The 22,042-nt window shown below is 47.8% G+C and overlaps 1 protein-coding gene across 1 annotated transcript in view; it reads right to left on the bottom strand.

Moving 5' to 3' along the window:
- Nucleotides 1-11,330: 11,330 nt before the first annotated feature.
- Nucleotides 11,331-22,042, bottom strand: part of POLR2A (RNA polymerase II subunit A) — a 32,640-nt gene continuing 21,928 nt past the window's right edge. The window contains exons 20-29 of the mRNA XM_003929165.4: nt 17,642-17,866; nt 16,932-17,178; nt 16,495-16,595; nt 14,630-14,734; nt 14,359-14,541; nt 13,919-14,122; nt 13,590-13,776; nt 13,344-13,457; nt 13,013-13,162; nt 11,331-12,915 (exon numbers count right to left, since the gene is read on the bottom strand). Coding sequence (XP_003929214.1) covers nt 11,759-12,915; nt 13,013-13,162; nt 13,344-13,457; nt 13,590-13,776; nt 13,919-14,122; nt 14,359-14,541; nt 14,630-14,734; nt 16,495-16,595; nt 16,932-17,178; nt 17,642-17,866 — 2,673 coding nt within the window. The 3' untranslated portion in view covers nt 11,331-11,758. The remainder of the gene's footprint in view (nt 12,916-13,012; nt 13,163-13,343; nt 13,458-13,589; nt 13,777-13,918; nt 14,123-14,358; nt 14,542-14,629; nt 14,735-16,494; nt 16,596-16,931; nt 17,179-17,641; nt 17,867-22,042) is intronic.

The following is a 22,042-nucleotide window of genomic DNA, read 5'->3' as shown; positions in this document are numbered from 1 at the left end:
AGGCTGGTCTCTAACTCCTGGGCTTGAGAGATCCTCCCACCTTGATCTCCCAAAATGTTGAGATTACAGGCATGAGCCACCACGCCCGGCCAAGGTTTTGCTTTTTTAAATTTCTGAGTCATATTGGCAAAATAATAATTTATGGTGATCTGGAATTCTATTTCATAACATTAAGTTTTAAACCTCTAACATATTCAACAGGCTTTCCGGCGTTAAACTTCAGTTACAAAATTGTCTTTCCTGATGCCCAGCTTTTGCATGTTACAAAGGGCCCCTGGAGTATCCAAAAGAGAGGTAAATAGAATTATTTGACATGTTTAGTTACATGCGATTGCCAAAATGGTGTTCAGTCTTCTTTCAGTTATATTCTGGTGAATAATACTAATATATGTCCCAAAATTATATGGGATTTCTAAAATTCTAATGTCTAAAGTATATACTATCCATCATAATTAAGATCGTTATGTTAAGTAATTATAAACCACAGAGATAACCAAAGTTCTTTGTCAATTGTGTTTCTAATTGTAACTACCCTGGAGTCTTGTTTTGATCCTTTCCATAAGGTGGTTTAAAATAAGCTATAGGACTCTGCAGCCATAAAAAAAATGAGTGCATATCCTTTGCAGAGACATGGATGAAGTTGGAAGCTGTCATTGTCAGCAAACTAACACAGGAACAGAAAACCAAACAGCTTATACTCTCATTCATAAGTGGGAGTTCAACAATGAGAACGCACGGACACCGGGAGGGGAACACCACACACCAAGGCCTGTTGCGGGGTGGGGCCGAGGGGAGGGAGAGCGCTAGGAAAAATACCTAATGCATGCGGAGTTCAAAACCTAAATGACAGGTTGATAGGTGTAACAAACCACCACGGCACATATCTACCTATGTAACAAACCTGCACGTTCTGCACATGTATCCCAGAACTTAAAGTAAAAGTTAAAAAATTATAAGCTATGGGACTCTGACAGGTAAGCTCAAATACCAGTTTCTCATAACTTTGGAGACTGTGACACTGGAATAAAGGAAAAACCTACAGGACTCATTAAGAGCTGAAATGTTCATGAATAGCAAGCAAAACAAGAGTTAACTGAATGGACTGAACTAATAGAAAACTGAAGTAATCTTGTGGACTTATGCTTGGACCATTGCTGATCCTTGTTTTGTTTTTCAGAATCAAGGAAAATTACTTGGAATTATTTTCAGCCTTTAATAACCGAGTAGGGAATACTGCCGTGAACAAACTTTGGAGGAAACCTCTGAGTTATGGGCGTCCTGTTTATTCCTGTTACCTGGTAGGATTTGCAGCATAATTGTTCAGAACCAGAATATTGATCCAGTCTTTTACATCAGCCATCCCTCTTGTTCCTTCTGAGCTGCAGCCAGAGTTCCCGGGTGGGTTTACAGGAATAAGCAGGGTTTTTTGGGAAAGTTAAGACCAAGGGAGCTGACCAAAGCCAAGGCTCATGCACCCAAATCTTAGCAAGCATAACTATAGCCACCAGTTACCTGGGCATGTCACACGAGACATCTTTTTCTCTCCCTTGTTGGAGGAAGGCTCAATCCCACAGCCTCGCCCTAGCATTCAGCTTATGATGAAGAGTCCATGCAAACCCCCAAGAAACTTTTTGTCCCAAACTCAATTTCAAGCTTCCGGTCAAACCCCTAGAAAGAAAACTGGATCCGAGGGATCCAGAGGCAGATGATAATGGAAGTTAAAAGGCACAGTGCCGGTGGGCGTAGCTAATTCCTGCTGATTAAGCCAAGCTTCCCATTCCGTGGCTAAAGATCATGCTAGTATCCATGGCATACATGAGGTCTAGGGAATTTAAAAGCTACTGACAGCAGGGGAGATAGAGCATATGTGGGTAAAGTAGATACTCTCAGCCCCTAAGCCCTCTGTTAACATGAGTGAAACCACTTCGACACCCATGGGTGGTACCCTGTCATGGTTGCTGAGACCCAGGGATACAAGGACAGAAGAGAGAAGCAGCCATGCCTCACTTTCTCACCCTCATATATACCCTGGGTATTTGCTCGGAAGAGAAAGAACCAGGGACGTCCGTTCCCGTCTTTTTAGGTAAGTAGCCGTTCATCTTCATTCTGTGCCCCTTCTGAATGCATCCCGAACCCCGGGGACTCCTCGAGGAAAATGCCTTCTTTTTTTTCCCTTTTTTCTCCTCTGTCCTCTCTTTACCAATAGGTAATTGTGTCTCCATACTACCGGACGCTACCCTCAGATGCCTTCTCCAAACTGGGCAGAGTTAATTTCCCAAACCTTAGACTGGTTGGTTTAGGAGTGGGCTCAGGGAAGGGAACCCAGAAGGATGACATGCTGGCAAAAGGACAAAAATGATAAAATGGAGGCCGGGCGCGGTGGCTCGAGCCTGTAATCCCAGCACTTTGGGAGGCCGAGGCGGGTGGATCACGAGGTCGAGAGATCGAGACCATCCTGGTCAACATGGGAAACGCTGTCTCTACTAAAAATACAAAAAATTAGCTGGGCATGGTGGCGCGTGCCTGTAATCCCAGCTACTCAGGAGGCTGAGGCAGGAGAATTGGTTGAACCCAGGAGGCGGAGGTTGCGGTGAGCCGAGATCGTGCCATTGCACTCCAGCCTGGGTAACAAGAGCGAAACTCCGTCTCGAATAAAAAAAATAAAAGATAAAATGTTTTTTTCACGGATCAGGCTTTTGGCTTTTCTTGTACAAACCAGTAAAAGGCCTCAGGACTTTTTTTTTTTTCTTTTTTTTTTTGAGACGGAGTTTCGCTCTTGTTACCCAGGCTGGAGTGCAATGGCGCGATCTCGGCTCACCGCAACCTCCGCCTCCTGGGTTCAGGCAATTCTCCTGCCTCAGCCTCCTGAGTAGCTGGGATTATAGGCACGCGCCACCATGCCCAGCTAATTTTTTGTATTTTTAGTAGAGATGGGGTTTCACCATGTTGACCAGGTTGGTCTCGATCTCTCGACCTTGTGATCCACCCGCCTCGGCCTCCCAAAGTGCTGGGATTACAGGCTTGAGCCACCGCGCCCGGCCGAGGACTTTTTTTTTTTGAGATGGAGTTTTGCTCTTGTCAGGCTGGAGTGCAATGGCAGGATCTTGGCTCACTGAAACTTCCACCTCCTGGGTTCAAGTGATTCTCCTGCCTCCACCTCCCAAGTCACTGGGATTACAGGCACCTGCCACTATTCCCAGCTAATTCTTTTGGTATTTTTAGTAGAGATGGGCTTTCACCATGTTGGCCAGGCTGGTCTTGAACTCCTGACCTCAGGTGATCCATCTGCCTCAGCCTCCCAAAGTGCTGGGAATACAGGCTTGAGCCACCATTCCCGGCCATTTCTTTGCTTTCTTTCTTTTTTAAAAAAATACGGCATCTTGCTCTACCACCCAAACTGGAGCACAGTGGCCTTATCTTGGTTTACTGCAACCTCTGCCTCCTGGGTTCAAGTGATTCTCCTGCTGGGATTATAGGCATGCACCACTATGCCCAGTTAATTTTTGTATTTTCAGTAGAGACAAGGTTTCTCCCTGTTGGTCAGGCTGGTCTTGAACTCCTGATCTCAGGTGATTCACCCTCCTTGGCCTCCCAAAATGCTGGGATTACAGATGTGAGCTACCATTCCCAGCCGAGGCCTCAGGATTTTTTGAGCTGTCCTTACTCCCACCTTATTTCACCTTGATACATGTTTTCTAATAACTTGGTTTGTCTCTTCTCAGCTCAGGCCATCAAACTCTAAATGGTCGTGCAACCGGAGCCTCAGAGGTGACCCCTTTTGCAAGGGACCCTTAGATAGGCCTCTGAGGGAGATCTCACTGCCATTTCCCCAAAACAGCGCCCCCTGTCAGCAGGAAGCAGTTGAAATGGGTATTGCTCCTTAGCCTTATCCTTGTTCTGACAGCAGTTAGATGGAGTTCTTTAGAGGGGAGAAATAACAGTACTGTAATAGATACAGAGGGCAGATAGGGGTGGGTCCCCAGAGAATCTCCCACTGGCCTGCCTACTGGAAGAAGGTAGTTCACGCCGTTTGTAATTAGGAGGCGCCTGGCCTCTTCAATTCCTATGTGGTGGCCCAGGATTTAACCTGTAAGGTTAAATACAACTCCTGACTTCAAGCAATCCACCTGCCTTGGCCTCCCAAAGTGCTGGGATTGTAAGCGTGAGCCATGGAGCCCAGCCCCTGTTGATTTTTGACAAGCGTGCCAAGACCATTCAATGCGGAAACAATAGTTACTTCAACAAATGATCCTGAGACAACTGGATGTCCACATACAAGAGTGAAGTTAGGCTAGCATGGTGGCTTATGTTTGTAATCCCAGCACTTTGGGAGTCTGAGGCAGAAAGATCATTTGAGCCCAGGAGTCTGAGACCAGGCTGGGCAACATAGCAATATGACCCTCTTCTTATAAAAAAAATTTTAAAAATTAGTTGAGTGTAGTGGTGCAAATCTGTCATCCCAGCTACTAGGGAGGCTGAGGTGGCAGAATCATTTGAGCCCCAGAGGTCAAGGCTGCACTGAGCAACCAAGTAAGCAGAGTGAGAATCTATCTCCAAAAAAAAAAAAAAAAAAAAAAGAGAGAGAGACAAAAGAACTAAAACCAACTCTTAAAAAAAAATAGGGGGAAATTATCATGACCACAGATTTGGCAGTAGAATTTTAGATGTGACACCAAAAGTATGAGCAGCAACAAAAACAAAATAGATAAATTGGACTTTATAAAAATTAAAAACTATGCCAGGCTCAGTGGCTCATGCCTGTAACCCCAACAGTTTGGGAGGCAGGCAGATCACCTGAGGTTAGGAGTTCGAGACTCACCTGACTAGTATGGACAAACCCTGTCTCTACTAAAAAAATATAAAATTAGCCGGTGTGGTGGCACATGCCTGTAGTCCCAGCTACTCAGGAGGCTGAGGCAGGAGGATCACTTGAACCCGGGAAGCGGAGGTTGCAGTGAGCTGATATTGCATCATTGCACTCCAGCCTGGGCAACAAGAACGAAACTCCATCTAAAACAAACAAACAAACAAACAAAAAAAACCACACACACACACACACACACACACACACACACACACACACACAATAAAGATAAAGAACCCAGCAGGCCAGGCACAGTGGCTCCTGCCTGTAATCCTAGCACTTTGGGAGGCCGAGGCAGGTGGATCGCGAGGTCAGGAGTTCAAGACCAGCCTGGTCGATATGATGAAACCCTGTCTCTACTAAAAATACAAAAATTAGTTGGGCATGGTGGCAGGTGCCTATAATCCTGGCTACTCAGGAGGCTGAGGCAGGAGAATTGCTTGAACCCGGGAGGCAGAGGTTGCAGTGAGCCGAGGTTGAGCCATTGCTCTTGCTGAGCCAAGTCCAGCCTGTGCAACAAGAGTGAAACTCCATCTCAAAAAAAAAAAAAGAAAAAAAATTTGCAAAAACGATTAAGAGCCTCAAACACCTGTGGGGCAAAATCAAATAGTCTAAGATGCAAGCTACTGAATTCTCAGAAGGACAGAAAAAAAATTGTAAAGAATAATGTCTAAAAACTTCCCAAATACACTAAAAGACAATTTTACAGAACCAAAAATCTCAGGAAAACACAAACAGGATAAATGAGAAAACTTTGCCCGGGAATACTGTGATGGTTAATTTTATGTGTCAACTTGACTGAGTTAAGGAACGCCCAGAGAGCTGGAAAAATATTGTTTCTGGGTGTGTCGGTGAGAGTGTTTCTTGAAGAGATCGGCATTTCAATCGGTAGACTGGGTAAGGAAGATTCTCTTGAACCAGCGTAGGTGGGCAGCATTCTAATCAAGTGAGGGCTTGGAAAGAACAAAAAGATAGAGGAAGGGTAAGTCCTCTCCTTGAGCTCAGACATCCAACTTCTCCTGTCTTTGGACCTAGAAGTTCCTGATTCTTGGGTCTTTAGACACTGTGACTTACACCAGCACCACCACTGCCACCACCACCACAACCCCACCTCCAGTTCTCAGGCCTTTGGACTCAGACTGAATTACACCACCAGCTTCCTGGTTCTCCAGATTACAGATGGCAGATTGTGAAACATCTTGGTCCCTGTAATCGTTTGAGCCAATTCCCATGACAACCCCCCCTGATATTTGCTGTGGGGAAGCTCAAGTAAATAAATAGAAAAAAAAACCTCATAGGTGGCCGGGCATGGTGGCTCACGCCTGTAATCCTAGCACTTTGGGAGGCCAAGGCGGGCAGATCACGAAGTCAGGAGTTCGAGACCAGCATGGCCAGCGTGGTGAAACCCTATCTCTACTAAAAATACAAAAGATTAGCCAGGCATGGTGGTACTCACCTGTAATCCCAGCTACTCGGGCGGCTGGAGCAGGAGAATTGTTTGAACCCGGGAGGCAGAGGTTGCAGTGAGCCGAGATCATGCCACTGCACTTCAGCCAGGCAACAGAGCAAGACTGTCTCAAAAAAAAAAAAAGGAAGAAAAGAAAAAGAAAAAAAGAAAAAAACCCCATATATATATATATATATATAAAATCACATATAAAAGTAATGTGATTATTAGTACAGGAAGATATATACATATATACATCTCCCCCAGTGGTTCTGTTTCTCTGGAGAGAAACAGGCATCAAAGCCAAACTGTCAAAAACCAAAGAACCAAAGATAGAAAATCTTGAAAGCATCCAGAGAAAAATAACACTGGAAATAATGATTCTAAGGACTGTGAACTTCTCATTAGAAACTGTGAGGGCCAGAAGATGGTAAGACATCTTAGAGCAGGCGTCCCCAAACTTTTTACACAGGGGGCCAGTTCACTGTCCCTCAGACCGTTGGAGGGCCGCCACATGCTGTGCTCCTCTCACTGACCACCAATGAAAGAGGTGCCCCTTCCTGAAGTGCGGCAGGGGGCCGGATAAATGGCCTCAGGGGGCCCCTGTCTTAGAGATTTCACTTTCAGAAGCCCCTCTTTGTGGCAAGGGAGAGCGCTGCTCTTTATCTTTTGCCTTTTAAACCTCTACTAAACTCAAAAAAAAAAAAAAAAAAAAAAAAGGCCAGGCCTGTAATCCCAGCACTTTGGGAGGCCGAGGTGGGATCACGAGTTCAAGATCAGCCTGACTAGCATGGAGAAACCCCGTCTCTATTAAAAATACAAAACTTAGCCAGGTATGGTGGCACAGACTGTAATTCCAGCTACTCAGGAGGTTGAGGCAGGCAGGAGAATTGCTTGAACCAGGAGGTGCAGGCTGCAGTGAGCCAAGATCGTACCACTGCACTCATCTGGGCAACAGAGTAAGACTGTCTCAAAAAAAAAAAAAAAAAAAAAAAAAAAAAAAAAAAAAAATGCCGGGCACGGTGGCTCATGCCTGTAATCTCAGCACTTTGGGAGGCAGAGGCGGGTGGATCACCTGAAGTCAGGAGTTCAAGACCAGCCTGGCCAACATGGTGAAACCCCATCTTTTTAAAAAAAAAAAGGCGCTAAAAGAAAAAACTAAAACTGTCATACCACAATCCTATCTCCAGTGAAGATATTCTTTAGGAATGAAGGCAAAATAGACATTTCCCAGATAAAAAGAAAACTAAGATCACTTGTCACCAGCAATGCTGCGCTATAAAAAATACTAAAAGAAGTTCTTGGGCCAGGCGCAGTGGCTCACACCTGTAATCCCAGCACTCTGGGAGGCCGAGGAGGGTGGATCATGAGGTCAAGAGATTGAGACCATCCTGGCCAACACGGTGAAACCCCGTCTCTACTAAAAATACAAAAAAAATTAGTCGGGCATGGTGGCACGTGCCTCTGGTCCCAGCTACTCGGGAGGCTGAGGTGGAAGAATCACTTGAACCCAGGAGGTGGAGGTTGCAGTGAGCCGAGATTTCGCCACTGCACTCCAGTCTTGCTCTGGTGACAGAGCAAGACTCCGTCTCAAAAAAAAAAAAAAAAAGTTCTTTAGGCAGAAGAGAAATGATGTTAGGGTAACTCAGAGCTTCAGGAAGGAATGAGAGCATAGATAAGGCTAAATAGGCCAAGCATGGTGGCTCACACCTGTAATTCCAGCACTTTGGGAGGCCGAGGCAGGTGGATCACCTGAGGTCAGGAGTTTGAGACCAGACTGGCCAACACAGTGAAACCCCATCTCTACTAAAAAGACAAAGAGTAGCCAGGCATGGTGGCCCACGCCTGAAATCCCAGCTACCCCAGAGGCTGAGGCAGGAGAATCTTTTGAACATGGGAGGCAGAGGTTTCAGTTAGTCAAGATTGCATCACTGCTCTCCAGCCCGGGCAGCAGAGTGAGACTTGGTCTCAAAATAACAACAACAACAACAAACAACAACAACAAAACTAGGTAAATATTAAAAGCTATTAGTTTCCTCTTCATTTATTTAAAATGTAATGATAACTATTTAAACCTAAAAAGCATGACCAAAATTAAGGAACCATTAAAAGAATCATAGAATAAACCCCCGAACGGTGGAAAGACAGAAAACAACAAACTAAGAACAGAAATTAAGAATTAGTTTTTAGTTATTTTCTATCTATCCCCTCAGACACGTGCCAATAAAAATTTCTGGCACACGCGTGTGCAGGTTTGTTATATAACAACAAAAAAAATTATACAATTTAAAGAAAAAGATGTAAAATTTTTTAAAAATTTCTGGAATTATGTTCATCAACTGCCAACACTAGTTTCTTTCTTTTTTGAGATGGAGTCTCACTTTGTCACCCAGGCTGGAGTGCAGTGGTGCGATCTTGGCTAACTGCAACCTCTGCTACCTGGGTTCAAGCAATTCTCCTGCCTCAGCCTCCCGAGTAGCTGGGATTACAGGAACCTGCCACTGTGACTAACTAATTTTTGTATTTTTAGTACAGACAGGGTTTCACCATCTTGGCCAGGCTGGTCTTGAACTCTTGACCTTGTGATTGGCCTCCCAAAGTGCTGGGATTACAGGCCACCGCACCCGGCCTAGTTTCTTTTTCTTTTTTTTTCCTAGGTCAAGTATTTTAAAGAACATTTCAGAAATGATGGGAAGAGGTGCAAAGAGAGGGGCAGGAGCAAGGTTTTTTTTTTTTTTTTTTTTTTTGAGACAGGGTCTCACTCACCCAGGCTGTAGTGCAATGGCACAATCAGGGCTTACTGCAACCTCTGCCTCCTGGGCTCATGTTTTCCTCTCACCTCAGCCTCCCAAGTAGCTGGGACCACAGGTGCATGTCACTACGCTTAATTTTTGTATTTTTTATAGAGATGGGTTTTTGCCACGTTGCCCAGGCTGGTCTCAATCTCCTGAGCTCAAGCAATCCACCACATTGGCTTCCCAGGTGCTGGGATTACAGGCATGAGCCACGAAGCCCAGCCCCAACACTAATTTCTAGGTATGAGATATATTTTCTTTCCACAGTGCTTATTTTTAAAATAGTAAAAACCTATCCTTTTAATAAAGACAAAAGTAACTTTTTTTTTTTTTTTTTTTGAGACGGAGTTTCACTCTTGTTACCCAGGCTGGAGTGCAATGGCGTGATCTCGGCTCACCGCAACCTCCGCCTCCTGGGTTCAGGCAATTCTCCTGCCTCAGCCTCCTGAGTAGCTGGGATTACAGGCACGAGCCACCATGCCCAGCTAATTTTTTGTATTTTTAATAGAGACGGGGTTTCACCATGTTGACCAGGATGGTCTCGATCTCTCGACCTCGTGATCCACCCGCCTCGGCCTCCCAAAGTGCTGGGATTACAGGCTTGAGCCACCGCGCCCGGCCCAAAAGTAACTTCTTTCAAACAATTTAAAATCTGGATTAAATGGCCAGGCTCGGGGGCTCATGCCTGCAATCCCAGCACTTTGGGAGGCTGAGGTGGGTGAATCACGAGGTCAGATCGAGACCACATGGTGAAACCCCGTCTCTACTAAAGATTAGCTGGGAGTGGTGGCACGTGCCTTTAGTCTCAGCTACTCAGGAAGCTGAGGTAGGGGAATCGCTTGAACCCGGGAGATGGAGATGGCAGTGAGCCAAGATTGTGCCATTGCACTCCAGCCTGGTGACAAAGGAAGATTCTGTTCCAAAAACAAAAAACAAACAAACTGGATTAAATATGGCAGATGGTTAACTGTCATCTGTAATTTGTGATAATAGGTGTTGTCTATATAATTTTTTATTCTTTTGAATATTTCAAAATAAAAAATAAATACCTAAGTCGGCTGGGTGCAGTGACTCACGCCTGTAATGCCAACACTTTGGGAGGTCGAGGCAGGTGGATCACCTGAAGGCAGGAGTTCGAGACCAGCCTGGCCAACATGGTAAAATCCTGTCTAGTTTTTACTAAAAATGCAAAATGTAGCTGGGTGTGGCAGCAGGTGCCTGTAGTCCCAGCTACTTGAGAGGCTGAGGCAGGAAGAATCGCTTGAACCCAGGAGACAGAGGTTGCAGTGAGCTGAGATTGCACCACTGCTCTCCAGCCTGGGCGACAGAGGGAGATTCCATGTCAAAAAAATTAAACTAAACAAAATACATAAACCAGAAATAACTTGCAGAGGATACAGAACATTGATACCTACACTAAGGTGCTAATGAAAGGGGGGAAAATGGCCAACTAAAACCAGCATATTACCCTCAAGACCTACTTCAGCTTCTCTATTACAGCATCTGTATCTTCACTTTTGGTTTGAGGCCAAGATGAAAATACATTTTTGTTCATTTGTTAGTGACTCAAGCAAAGCATAGGAAAAAATACCAAAAGGAAGTATGCCTCCTAGTGGTGGGATTAAGAGTGATCATTTCTCTGCCTCTGGATTACACGTTTCTTTTTTGAGATGAGAGTCTTGCTTTGTTGCCCAGGCTGGAATCCAATGGGACAATCTCAACTCACTGCAACTTCTGCCTCCTGGGTTCAAGCGATTCTCCTTCCTCAGCCTCCAGAGCAGCTGGAATTACAGGCCCGTGCCACCACACCCATCTAATTTTTGTATTTTTAGTAGACACAGGGTTACACTGTGTTCGTCAGGCTGGTCAAACTCCTGACCTTGTGACCCGCCCACCTCTCCCAAAGCACGGGGATTATAGGCATGAGCCATCTCACCAGGCCTGCATTATATCTTTCTATCCTTTTCCAAATTATTTATGACAATAAAACAAGTTAAAAGGCTGTTATGGTCAGTATTATCTTAAAGCAGGACAAGAGCTGCATCTGTTGTGACAACACACTCAGTAGAGCAGTGCCCGGCACAGAGCAGGGGCTGTGTGTGGGTTTAGTGACTATAAGGTCACCTCCCACTTTCCTGGTCCCCTCCCCTTAACAGATCAGCAGTCCAGGCAGGAGGCAGAGGCCTGTGGGTACCCTGAACCCCAAAGAAGCACTCAACGTACATACTTTTGGTCAAAATTAGTAAACTTTATTTAAACTTCAAAAAAATAAAATAACAGACAAAAGGCAGCTTCAGCTTTGTTCTTCCCAAGGATCAGCTGTAACCACTCAGAGCAGGAACTACCCCTAAGTTAAAACACCCTTTACTGCCCCCCTATCAAGCCACAGGCAAGCATCTTCAATTTGGGGACAGGCAGGGGGTGGGTGGGGTAGGAACGAGACCACCCCCGGGCCAGGGGGTTCTGACGGCATGAGTGGAAAACAAGACAAGAGGCTGCATCAGACACGGGATCCAGTTCACTGGGAGCTCTGCCACAAGGTGGTATGTACAAGGGGCTAGACTGGGGACAACACCCCAAGAGGGAGGCAAGAACTGCACAGCCTGGGCACACTGCCCTGGGCCCCAGCCCGCCGCTGCACTCCCGGCGCCCTCAGTTCTCCTCGTCACTGTCATCTGGGCTGATGGCCGGGCTGGTGAGGCTGTAGGTGGGGCTGGTGGGTGAGTAGCCAGGGGAAGTAGGAGAGTAGGTCGAGCCTTTCGGGGAGGTGGGCGAGTAGGTGGGGCTGGTCGGTGAATACTTGGGGGAAGTGGGCGAGTAAGTGGGGCTAGTAGGCGAGTACTTGGGGGAAGTCGGGGTGTAGACTGGAGAGGTTGGGGAGTAAGTAGGGGAAGTTGGGGAGTACTTCGGGGTAGTGGGTGAATAGGTGGGGCTGGTAGGTGAGTACTTGGGAGAGGTGGGTGAGTATTTGGGACTGGTAGGCGAGTACTTGGGAGAAGTTGGGGTATATTCTGGGGAGCTGGGACTGTAGGAAGGACTGGTTGGGGTGTATTTGGGTGAGGTTGGGCTGTAGCTGGGCGAGCTGGGGCTGTAGCTGGGTGAGCTTGGGGTATAGGTTGGAGACTGTGGTGTGTATCGTGGGCTGGAAGGGGAATAACTTGGTGAGGTTGGGGAGTAGCTGGGTGACGTCGGAGAGTAGCTTGGAGAGGTTGGGCTGTAGTTAGGGCTGGTAGGTGTGTAGTTGGGACTGGTAGGTGAATAGCTGGGTGATGTTGGACTGTAGCTGGGTGATGTTGGGGTATAATTGGGACTGGTTGGAGAATAGTTCGGGCTGGTGGGTGAGTAACTTGGAGAAGTGGGTGAGTAGCTGGGAGAGGTAGGTGAATAACTTGGAGAGGTCGGTGAGTAGCTGGGGGAAGTGGGAGAATAGCTGGGTGAAGTTGGTGAGTAGCTGGGAGATGTCGGTGAGTAGCTGGGAGAGGTGGGTGAGTAGCTGGGAGAGGTGGGCGAGTAGCTGGGGGAAGTGGGTGAATAGCTGGGAGAGGTGGGTGAATAGCTAGGAGAGGTAGGTGAATAGCTGGGAGAGGTGGGTGAATAGCTGGGAGAGGTCGGTGAGTAGCTGGGTGATGTTGGGGAGTAGCTGGGTGATGTGGGGCTATAGTTGGGACTGGTTGGAGAATAGGATGGAGAGGTGGGGGAGTAGGAGGGGGAAGTGGGAGAATAAGAGGGACTCTGGGGTGTGTAGCCCCCAGGAGAGCGGGGCTCATAGGCAGGTGACGTCGGTGAGTAGCTGGGAGACATGGCACCACCTGTGGAGAAGAAGCCAACGAAGGAGATGAGCGGTGGGAAGACTCACGCAGAACTGAGGAGGAAACAAACCTGGCCTGACAGATGGCGGTAACTCACCTGGTGAAGGGATGTAGGGGCTTGAGGGACCTGGGGAGCCTGGGGAGCCTGGTGTGGGAGACCAGGCAGGGGAGTAACCCGGGCTGAAGCCGCTGGCATCAGACGCAGCACTGGGAGAGAAGCCAGCTGCCCCTGGGGTCATGCCACTCCCTACAGAGTAAGAGAAACAGGTTAAGGACAGAGCTAGAGCCCAGATGACCCCAACTCTCCCTGCCACACCTTTCACTAGCCCTCTTCGGCCTTGAGTTCCAACAACGGCTACTGTGCATGATCTCAGCTCACCCACCTCTGAACCACGTGGAGAGCCCTCTTCCTGGACCAGGTTACTCACCAACACTGGGGGACCAGGCGCCATAGGCAGGGGTTGCACCCTGGTTCCAAGGAGTCATGGCAGGAGAGATTCCACCCATAGGACTGGGTGCTGACCCAAAGAACATGCCGGTGGCTGCAAAGAGGCACACAGGAACTCATGAAGAGCAAGAACAGCAGGGACTGGTGACACCCTCCCACCCATGGCCTGCCCCACCACCTTGCTGACCCAGCCAGGTCCTGGGCAGCTGGGGCCCTTCATACTCACGTCCAGCAGCCCCCAGGCCGGGGATATTGGTGGGGATCTCCATGCCATACTTGCACTTCTCTGCATCAAGCAGGAGGTCAAAGCAGCCAGTGCCGGCCGGAGCCAGCTGGCCCAGCATGATATTCTCAGAGACCCCCTTCATGGGGTCGCTCTCGCCATGTGCGGCTGCTTCCATAAGCACGTCCACCTGAACACAGCGGACAGGCCCCATCAGACCTCTCCACACACAGCACCTGGCTGTCCCACTGCCACAGACCAGCCGCCCCAGGTGGGCACCCTTCTTCCCACACTGCTCCCTCCTTCTGCCCTATTCAGAAGTTACACTGTACCGTTTCCTCAAAGGAACACTTCATGAGTGGTCCTGTGTCCTGGCGGTTGACTCCGTGTCGGGTGATGGCCATCAAGTGGCCGCGACAGGTCATGGTATCACACAAGAGAGCCAAGTGTCGGTAATTGACATAGGAGCCATCGAAGGAGATGACATGGTACAGCTCCCGCTCCAGGGCCTTCCGCACGGCTTCAATGCCCAGCACCTGGCACGGGGGAGGGATGAGGAAAGGAAAGTCAGAACCCAGCAACTCTGCTCTCTTCGCTGCTCCTGCTGTGACCATCCAGGGAGGGTGTCAGGAGCCAGGATATCCCACTCTCAGAATGGATTCAGCAGAAAAATTCTGAGCCTGAGGAAATCCTTTGAGTGGGGAGCACAGAATGAGGAGTCTGAGAGCCAGAGATGCACGGAAGGCCTCTGGGCAGCACACTTGGAGCTCACCGTGAAGATCTCCACGATGTCATTGGATGTGGTGCGCACGGGGTCCACGTCCTTCTCACTCAGCACCCGCATCAAGCTCACACCGTCCGTCTCCAGGATCCACTCCTGCAGGGCCTTGAACTCCCCGTCCTCCGTGATGATGATCTTCTTCTTGTTGTCTGTCTGTGGCAAGTGCATGTACACCTGTGGAGAAGACGCGTGCTCAAAGTGTGTAGGGCGGTGAGGTGGGGAAGCGGGCGGAGGGAAGGCGGGGGCAGAGGGAGCGGCTGACCTTGCTGATCTGCTCGATGCCCTGCAGGGTCATATCTGTCAGCATGTTGGACTCGATGCAGCGCAGGAAGACGTCATCATCCATCTTGTCCACCACCTCTTCCTCCTGCAGCAAGAGTGAGGTCCTGGTCTCCTCACCGGTCCTCACCTAAAACTGTAGCCTCCTCTGGTCTTCTCTCCTCCCCAGCACTCAAACTATAGCCTCCTTGAGGACCTAAGAGTCAGCCACCAGGCTCTGCCCCTCACAGTTCCAGTGAGACTTTTTTTTTTGAGACAGGGTCTCACTGCTGTCAGCCCAGGCTGGAGTGTTTAACGGCACGATCTCAGCTCAGTTCCAGCAGCTCTCCAGTGAGACTTGCTGATTTTACAATATTAAAAGCCTAAGGAGCCGGGCGCGGTGGCTCAAGCCTGTAATCCCAGCACTTTGGGAGGCCAAGGCGGGTGGATCACGAGGTCGAGAGTTCGAGACCATCCTGGTCGACATGGTGAAACCCCGTCTCTACTAAAAATACAAAAAATCAGCTGGGCATGGTGGCGTGTGCCTGTAATCCCAGCTACTCAGGAGGCTGAGGCAGGAGAATTACCTGAACCCAGGAGGCGGAGGTTGCAGTGAGCCGAGATCGTGCCATTGCACTCCAGCCTGGGTAACGAGCGAAACTCCGTCTCAAAAAAAAAAAAAAAAAAAAAAAAAAGCCTAAGGAAAGGCACCCAAATCCCACTACCCTAACACATCCACTCTGGTGCAGTCCTGCCTAGCAAGCAGCTTGCTCCATGTACATATCGTGTCCTCAGTGGCAGTGCCCAAGCACATAGCATGCCCTGCTCTGGCACCTCATGTGTTCACCTAGGCTGCTGCTGTCATGACAGTCATCGCTTAACAGTCATATACTGGGCCGGACGTGGTGGCTCACGCCTGTAATCTCGGCACTTTGGGAGGCCAAAGCAGGTGGATCACCTGAGGTCAGGAGTTCAAGACCAGCCTGGCCAACATGGTGAAACCCTGTCTTAAAAAAAAAAAAAGGTCATATACTATATTCCATCAAGACCTATCAATGCTTTTATAACTGTTCTCTGACAGCAGTTCTTCAGTTTTTGTTTGTTCATTTTGAGACAGAGTTTCACTCTTGTCGCCCAGGCTGGAGTGCAAAGGTACAATCTTGGCTTACCACAACTCCCACCTCCCAAGTTCAAGAGATTCTCCTGCCTTGGCCTCCAGAGTAGCTAGAATTACAGGCATCCACAACCATCCCCAGCTCATTTTGTACTTTTAGTAGAGATGGGGGTTTCTCCATGTTGGTCAGGCTGGTCTCGAAATCCCGACCTCAAGTGATTTGCCTGCCTTGGCCTCCCAAAGTGCTGGGATTATAGGCGTGAGCCACTGTGCCCAGCCTGAATTCTCAGTTTTTATTACTGAAGCACCAGGCACCAACATGTGCTATAAGAAAGTATCTTAGGAGCCATGCCCAGGACTGGTCACTGGTCCAGCCTTTTCAGGGGTCTTGTACATGTCACACAACTTCCCCTAGGACATAGCAATTCCTACTGCCCAACCTACCCCCAAGTTTGACCCCCTGCCTCAGGACTGGGGTTTGCATTGCCGAAGGAAAGCAACTGGCAGGAGCCTCGGGGGAGCAGAGCCAAGTGACAGGGTAAGAGGGAGCCACTCCTATTTTAACACTATCTGTTTTATCTACTTGGCCACTGCTGTGGACTCTGAAGATCGTTGCTAATCACCATTCCCCATCCCTAAGTTAGGTGGGTACAACTGGCCCCTCAATGTTGACTGCCATCTTCATTTCTTTGGTCCCTAACATGATTTAAGAGTTTTACACATGTGACACATTGACTTCTTCTTGGGCCTGTTACCTCTTGCATCTTGTTCTCATCGCTGTTCATGATGCGAATACGAAGCACCAGCTTCTCTGCATTGTCATCGTTAAAGATGCAATTCAAGTCGTCACCAAAACCTGGAGGGGTGAGGAACCATGAGAATGGCTGCAGCTAACAGGATCGGCCCTAGCCACCATCCATTCGCAGCTCTGAGCAAGGCTCACTTTTGGCTCCCTCTCCTCCTCACAGAACCTTCCTTTTCACAGAAACCCTTGGAAAGAGGAAGGGGGAACACTGAGAGGAGAAAGGGAGTACACAGAGGACCTGGAGAGTCAGAGCATGCCTTGGAGGGGTGGAACTGGGATGTGGATGGTGGTGAGGGTGGGTGGCTCTTTAGGGGCTCAGGTGTGGTGAATGTGACAGGTGGCAGCCCAGATAGCAGGGTTCCTGAGCCAGCCTCCTCTGAGGCTTACCAGCATTGATCTTCTCAGCAATCTGCTCCATGGTCAGCTTCCGGTCAGTCATGTGCTTCCGATCCAGCTCCACCCGCAACAGCCAGGGCGAGATTCGGGCCACATCAAAGTCAGGCATCTCATAGTAGACATTCACCCACTCCTGATCCTCTGCCACCACTGTGCTCTGGGGGTTGGGGTCATAGTAGATGGCTGTGTTGGCAGTCACCTTCCTCAACGTTGTATGCTCCAGGCGGCACAGAATATCCTGGCAAGAGACAGGAATTCATGACACAGGGAACCGAATAGCCCTAAAGGCCTCTTCTAAACCTCCTTATCAAGGGAATCCAAAACCCTTTATTCATGGGGAAGAGTTCTTTTTTTTTTTTCTTGAGATGGAGTCTCGCTCTGTTGCCCAGGCTGGACTGCAGTGGGTACGATCTCAGCTCACTGCAACCTCCACCTCCCAGGTTCAAGCAATCCTCCTGCCTCAACCCCTCCTTGTAGCTGGGATTACAGGCACACACTACCATGCCTTGCTAATTAATTTTTGTACTTTTAGTAGAGACAGGGTTTTGCCATGTTGGCCAGAAGGTCTCGAACTCCTGACCTCAGGCGATCCACCTACCTCGGCCTCCCAAAGTGCTGGGATTACAGGCGTGAGCCACCGTGCCTGGCCGAGTTCTCCTTCCTTTCTTCCTGCCAAGAAACCCAGTACCTTCGATCCTTACCTTGGCTCTCTCAGCATCTCGAGCGGACTGGCCCAACAGGAAGACAGTAAGCGAAGGGGTCTTTGGCTTCTTGGAAATGTTGATGAGCTCCTTAAGTCGGGGCACACCCAGTGTCACATTCTTGGCAGACACACCAGCATAGTGGAAGGTGTTCAAGGTCATCTGGGTAGCAGGTTCTCCAAGGGACTGTGCAGCCAGAGCTCCCACCATTTCACCAGGATGGGCCTAAGGAAAAGCTAGCATCAGACAAAGCCAACAACTCTCTTCCGGTTAATGAGTGGAATGGGCCAGGATTGTATTCTCAAAGGACAGGGGCTGATGAGTTTGGAAAAGGCAGACAGCTACTAAAAACAGACAGAAAAACCCTTATTATGTAATCATCCCCTTCCTCACACAGAGCTTCCATTTACAGGATACCATTTGGCACCTGGTATGCAGCACATCCAGAAAAAGCTACTATACCATCTGAGATCCAAATTTCTTTTTTTTTTTTTTTTGAGATGGAGTCTGACCTTGTCACCCAGGCTAGAGTGCAATAGTGTGATCTCAGCTCACTGCAACCTCCACCTCCCAGGTTCAAGCAATTCTCCCGCCTCAGCTTCCCAAGTAGCTGGGATTACAGGTATGCACCACCATGCCTGGCTAATTTTTTTTTTTTTTTTTTTTTTTTTTGAGACGGAGTTTCGCCCTTGTTACTGGCTCACCGCAACCTCCGCCTCCTGGGCTCAGGCAATTCTCCTGCCTCAGCCTCCTGAGTAGCTGGGATTACAGGCACGTGCCACCATGCCCAGCTAATTTTTTGCACTTTTAGTAGAGACGGCGTTTCACCATGTTGACCAGGATGGTCTCGATCTCTCGACCTCGTGATCCACCCGCCTCGGCCTCCCAAAGTGCTGGGATTACAGGCTTGAGCCACCGCGCCCGGCTTAATTTTGTATTTTTAGTAGATATGGGGTTTCTCCATGTTGGTCTCGAACTATGGCCCTAAATCAGACTCTGTACCTGCCTTGGCCTCCCAAAGTGATGGGATTACAGGTGTGAGCCACCACACCCAGCCAAGATCCAAATTTCTAAACTTATGTTAAAGTTACAGGGTAAATATTCATTTTATAAATTAGCTAACTAAGAAGCTCCCCATATGTGTCATGAGATAGCCATATAAGAAATTAAACTTACCTGGAATCCCACAGTATCTAACCTTTTCAGACTAATTTATTCCACTAAGTAAATATGTGTTTAAGATTCATCACTGGTAAAGGCAGGATTTTGTTATGTTGCCCAGGCTGGTCTCAAACTCCTGGGTTCTGGTGAGCCGCCTGCCTCAATCTTCCAAAGTGTTGAGATTAAAGTTATGAGCTGCATCTGGCCTATCACAGATAAGCTTGACAGCTTTTTTTTTTTTTTTTTTTTTTGAGACAGTCTCACTCTGTCGCCCAGGGTGGAGTACAGTACATAATCTCAGTTCACTACTGCAGCCTCAACCCCCTAGCCTTAGGTGATTCTCCTACCTCAGCCTCCCAAGTAGCTGGGATTACAGGTGTACTCCACCATGCCTGGCTATTTTTTTTTTTTTTTTTTGTAGAGATAGGGTTTTGCCACGTTGCTCAAGGCTGGTCTTGAACTCCTGGGCTCAAGCAATCCTCCCACCTCAGTCACCCAAAAAGCTAGGATTATAGACATGAACCACTGTGCCTGGCTGTTCATTACTTTTTTTTTGAGATGGTCATCCAGGCTGGAGTGTAGTGGTACAATCTTGGCTCACCGCAACCTCTGCCTCCCAGGTTCAAGTGATCCTCCTGCCTTAGCCTCCCAAGTAGCTGGGATTAGAAGTGTTCATCTGGCTCATATTTCTATTTTTAGTAGAGATGGGGTTTTACCATGTTGGGCAGGCTGGTATCGAACTCCTGACCTCAAGTGATCTGCCCACCTCAGCCGCCTCCTAAAGGGGTGGGATTACAGGTGTAAGCCACCTTGCCCAGCCGTTCATGACTTTTTATTGCTGAATGGTGTTCCCTCAAATGGACAGAATACATTTTGCTTATCCATTCATCAATGGATGGACACTTAAGTTTTCACTGCTTACTGTAACACTGCTATGAAAATTTGTATATAAATGTTTGTGTGGCCATATGGTTTCTGTTCTCTTGAGGATGGATAGATTAGATGATTGATTGATTGATAGATAGATAGATAGATAGATAGATAGATAGATAGATGTAGGGATTAAACTACTGGGCCATATGGTAATTCTATGTTTAACTTCCTAAGGCAGTTGTACCTTTCCTACCAGCAATGTATGAGGGTTCTAATTTTTCCACATCCTTATCAACACTTGTTATTATCTGTGTTTTGGATTACAGTCATCCTAGTGGATGTGAAGTGGCACATGAAACTCTGGTTTCATTTGCATTTCCCTGATGGGTAATGATGTTGAATCTTTTCATGCATTTACTGATCATTTACATGACTAGTACTCTTCTTTGGGGAAACTGGGTTCACTGAGACCTCCGCCTCCAGGTTCAAGTAATTCTCCTGCCTCAGCCTCCAGGGTAGCTGGGATTACAGATTACAGACATGTGCCACCACGCCCAGCTAATTTTGTATTTTTAGTAGAGATGGGGTTTCTGCATGTTGGTCAGGTCAGTCTTGAACTCCTGACCTCAGGTGATCTGCCCGCCTTGGCCTCCCAAAGTGCTAGGATTATAGGCGTGAGCCACCATGCCCAGCCGGGACACATGTATTGAAATCCTTTGAGACCTTTTATTGTTGACTTATTATAGTCTTTTATATTTTTTATGTATGATCCTTATGAGATAGATGATTTCCAAATATTTTGTCATTATTAGTTTATTATAAAAGAGAAATATGGAAATATATATATACATATTTTTAAGACAGGTTTCACCATGTTGGCCAGGCTGGTCTCAAACCCCTGACCTCAGGTGATCCGCATGCCTTGGCCTCCCAAAGTGCTGGGATTACAGGCGTGAGCCACCATGCCCGGCCAGGACACACGTATTGAAATCCTTTTAAACTTTTTATTGTTGACTTGTTATACAGTCCTTTACATATTTTTCATGTATGGCCCTTATTGAGATAGATGATTTCCAAATATTTTCTTCTTTTGTCATTAGTTATTAGTTTATTATAAAAGAGATAGTTGGCCGGGCGCGGTGGCTCAAGCCTGTAATCCCAGCACTTTGGGAGGCCGAGGCGGGTAGATCACGAGGTCGAGAGATCGAGACCATCCCGGTCAACATAGTGAAACCCCGTCTCTACTAAAAATACAAAAAATTAGCTGGGCATGGTGGCACGTGCCTGTAATCCCAGCTACTCGGGAGGCTGAGGCAGGAGAATTGCCTGAACCCAGGAGGCGGAGGTTGCAGTGAGCCGAGATCGCGCCATTGCACTCCAGCCTGGGTAACGAGCGAAACTCTGTCTCAAAAAAAAAAATAAAACAAAATAAAAAATAAAAGAGAGATATGGAAATTGTTTTTATTAACTTTTCATTATGTGTGTGTATATAAATTTTTTTGGTTTTTTTTTTTTGAGACAGAGTTTCCCTCTTGTTACCCAGGCTGGAGTGCAATGGCGCGATCTCGGCTCACCGCAACCTCCGCCTCCTGGGTTCAGGCAATTCTCCTGCCTCAGCCTCCTGAGTGGGTGGGATTACAGGCACGCGCCACCATGCCCAGCTAATTTTTTTTTAGTATTTTTAGTAGAGACGGGGTTTCACTATGTTGACCAGGACGGTCTCGATCTCTCGACCTCGTGATCCACCCGCCTCGGTCTCCCAAAGTGCTGGGATTACAGGCTTGAGCCACCGCGCCCGGCCAATTTTGTTTTTAAGACAGGATTTTACCATATTTGCCAGGCTGGTCTCCAACTCCTGACTGCAAGTGTGCCTGCCTTGGCCTCCCAAAGTGCTGGGATTACAGGCGTGAGCCACCGCACCTGGCCATGGAAACTATTTACATGATGAAAGATTTCAGAAATTCAGTGGAATGGGCAGCTTCAGGCTGATGCCATTTCAATAGTGACAGTCTATATACTTTACAAGAATGTCACCATCTCTAAATAGGAAATAATCCTTGTCATCTAGAATCACTCTGATGCCTCCATGTTCTGAGATAACAACTTTGTCTCCAACTTTCAGGCTAACTGGTTGAATCTTTCCACTCTTACCTTTAGAACCTGATCCAACAGCAACTACTCTTGCTTGCAATAGTTTTCCTTGAGATTTTTCTGGAAGCATAATGCCTCTTTTGATTATAGCAGCACTCCTTTCAACTAGTACTCAGTCAAAGAGTGGAGGAAACTTTTTTATGCTGTCCTGCCATGACTCCCTTCACGTTGTACTCTGCTCTGGTATACTGCCGCAAGGAGAGACCTCCCCCACCC

This window comes from Saimiri boliviensis, chromosome 17 (assembly GCF_048565385.1).
Source record: "Saimiri boliviensis isolate mSaiBol1 chromosome 17, mSaiBol1.pri, whole genome shotgun sequence".
In the NCBI taxonomy this organism is placed as follows: domain Eukaryota; kingdom Metazoa; phylum Chordata; class Mammalia; order Primates; family Cebidae; genus Saimiri; species Saimiri boliviensis.
The sequence above is the reverse complement of the archived record's forward strand: the minus strand, read 5'-3'. Positions and strand labels throughout refer to the sequence as shown.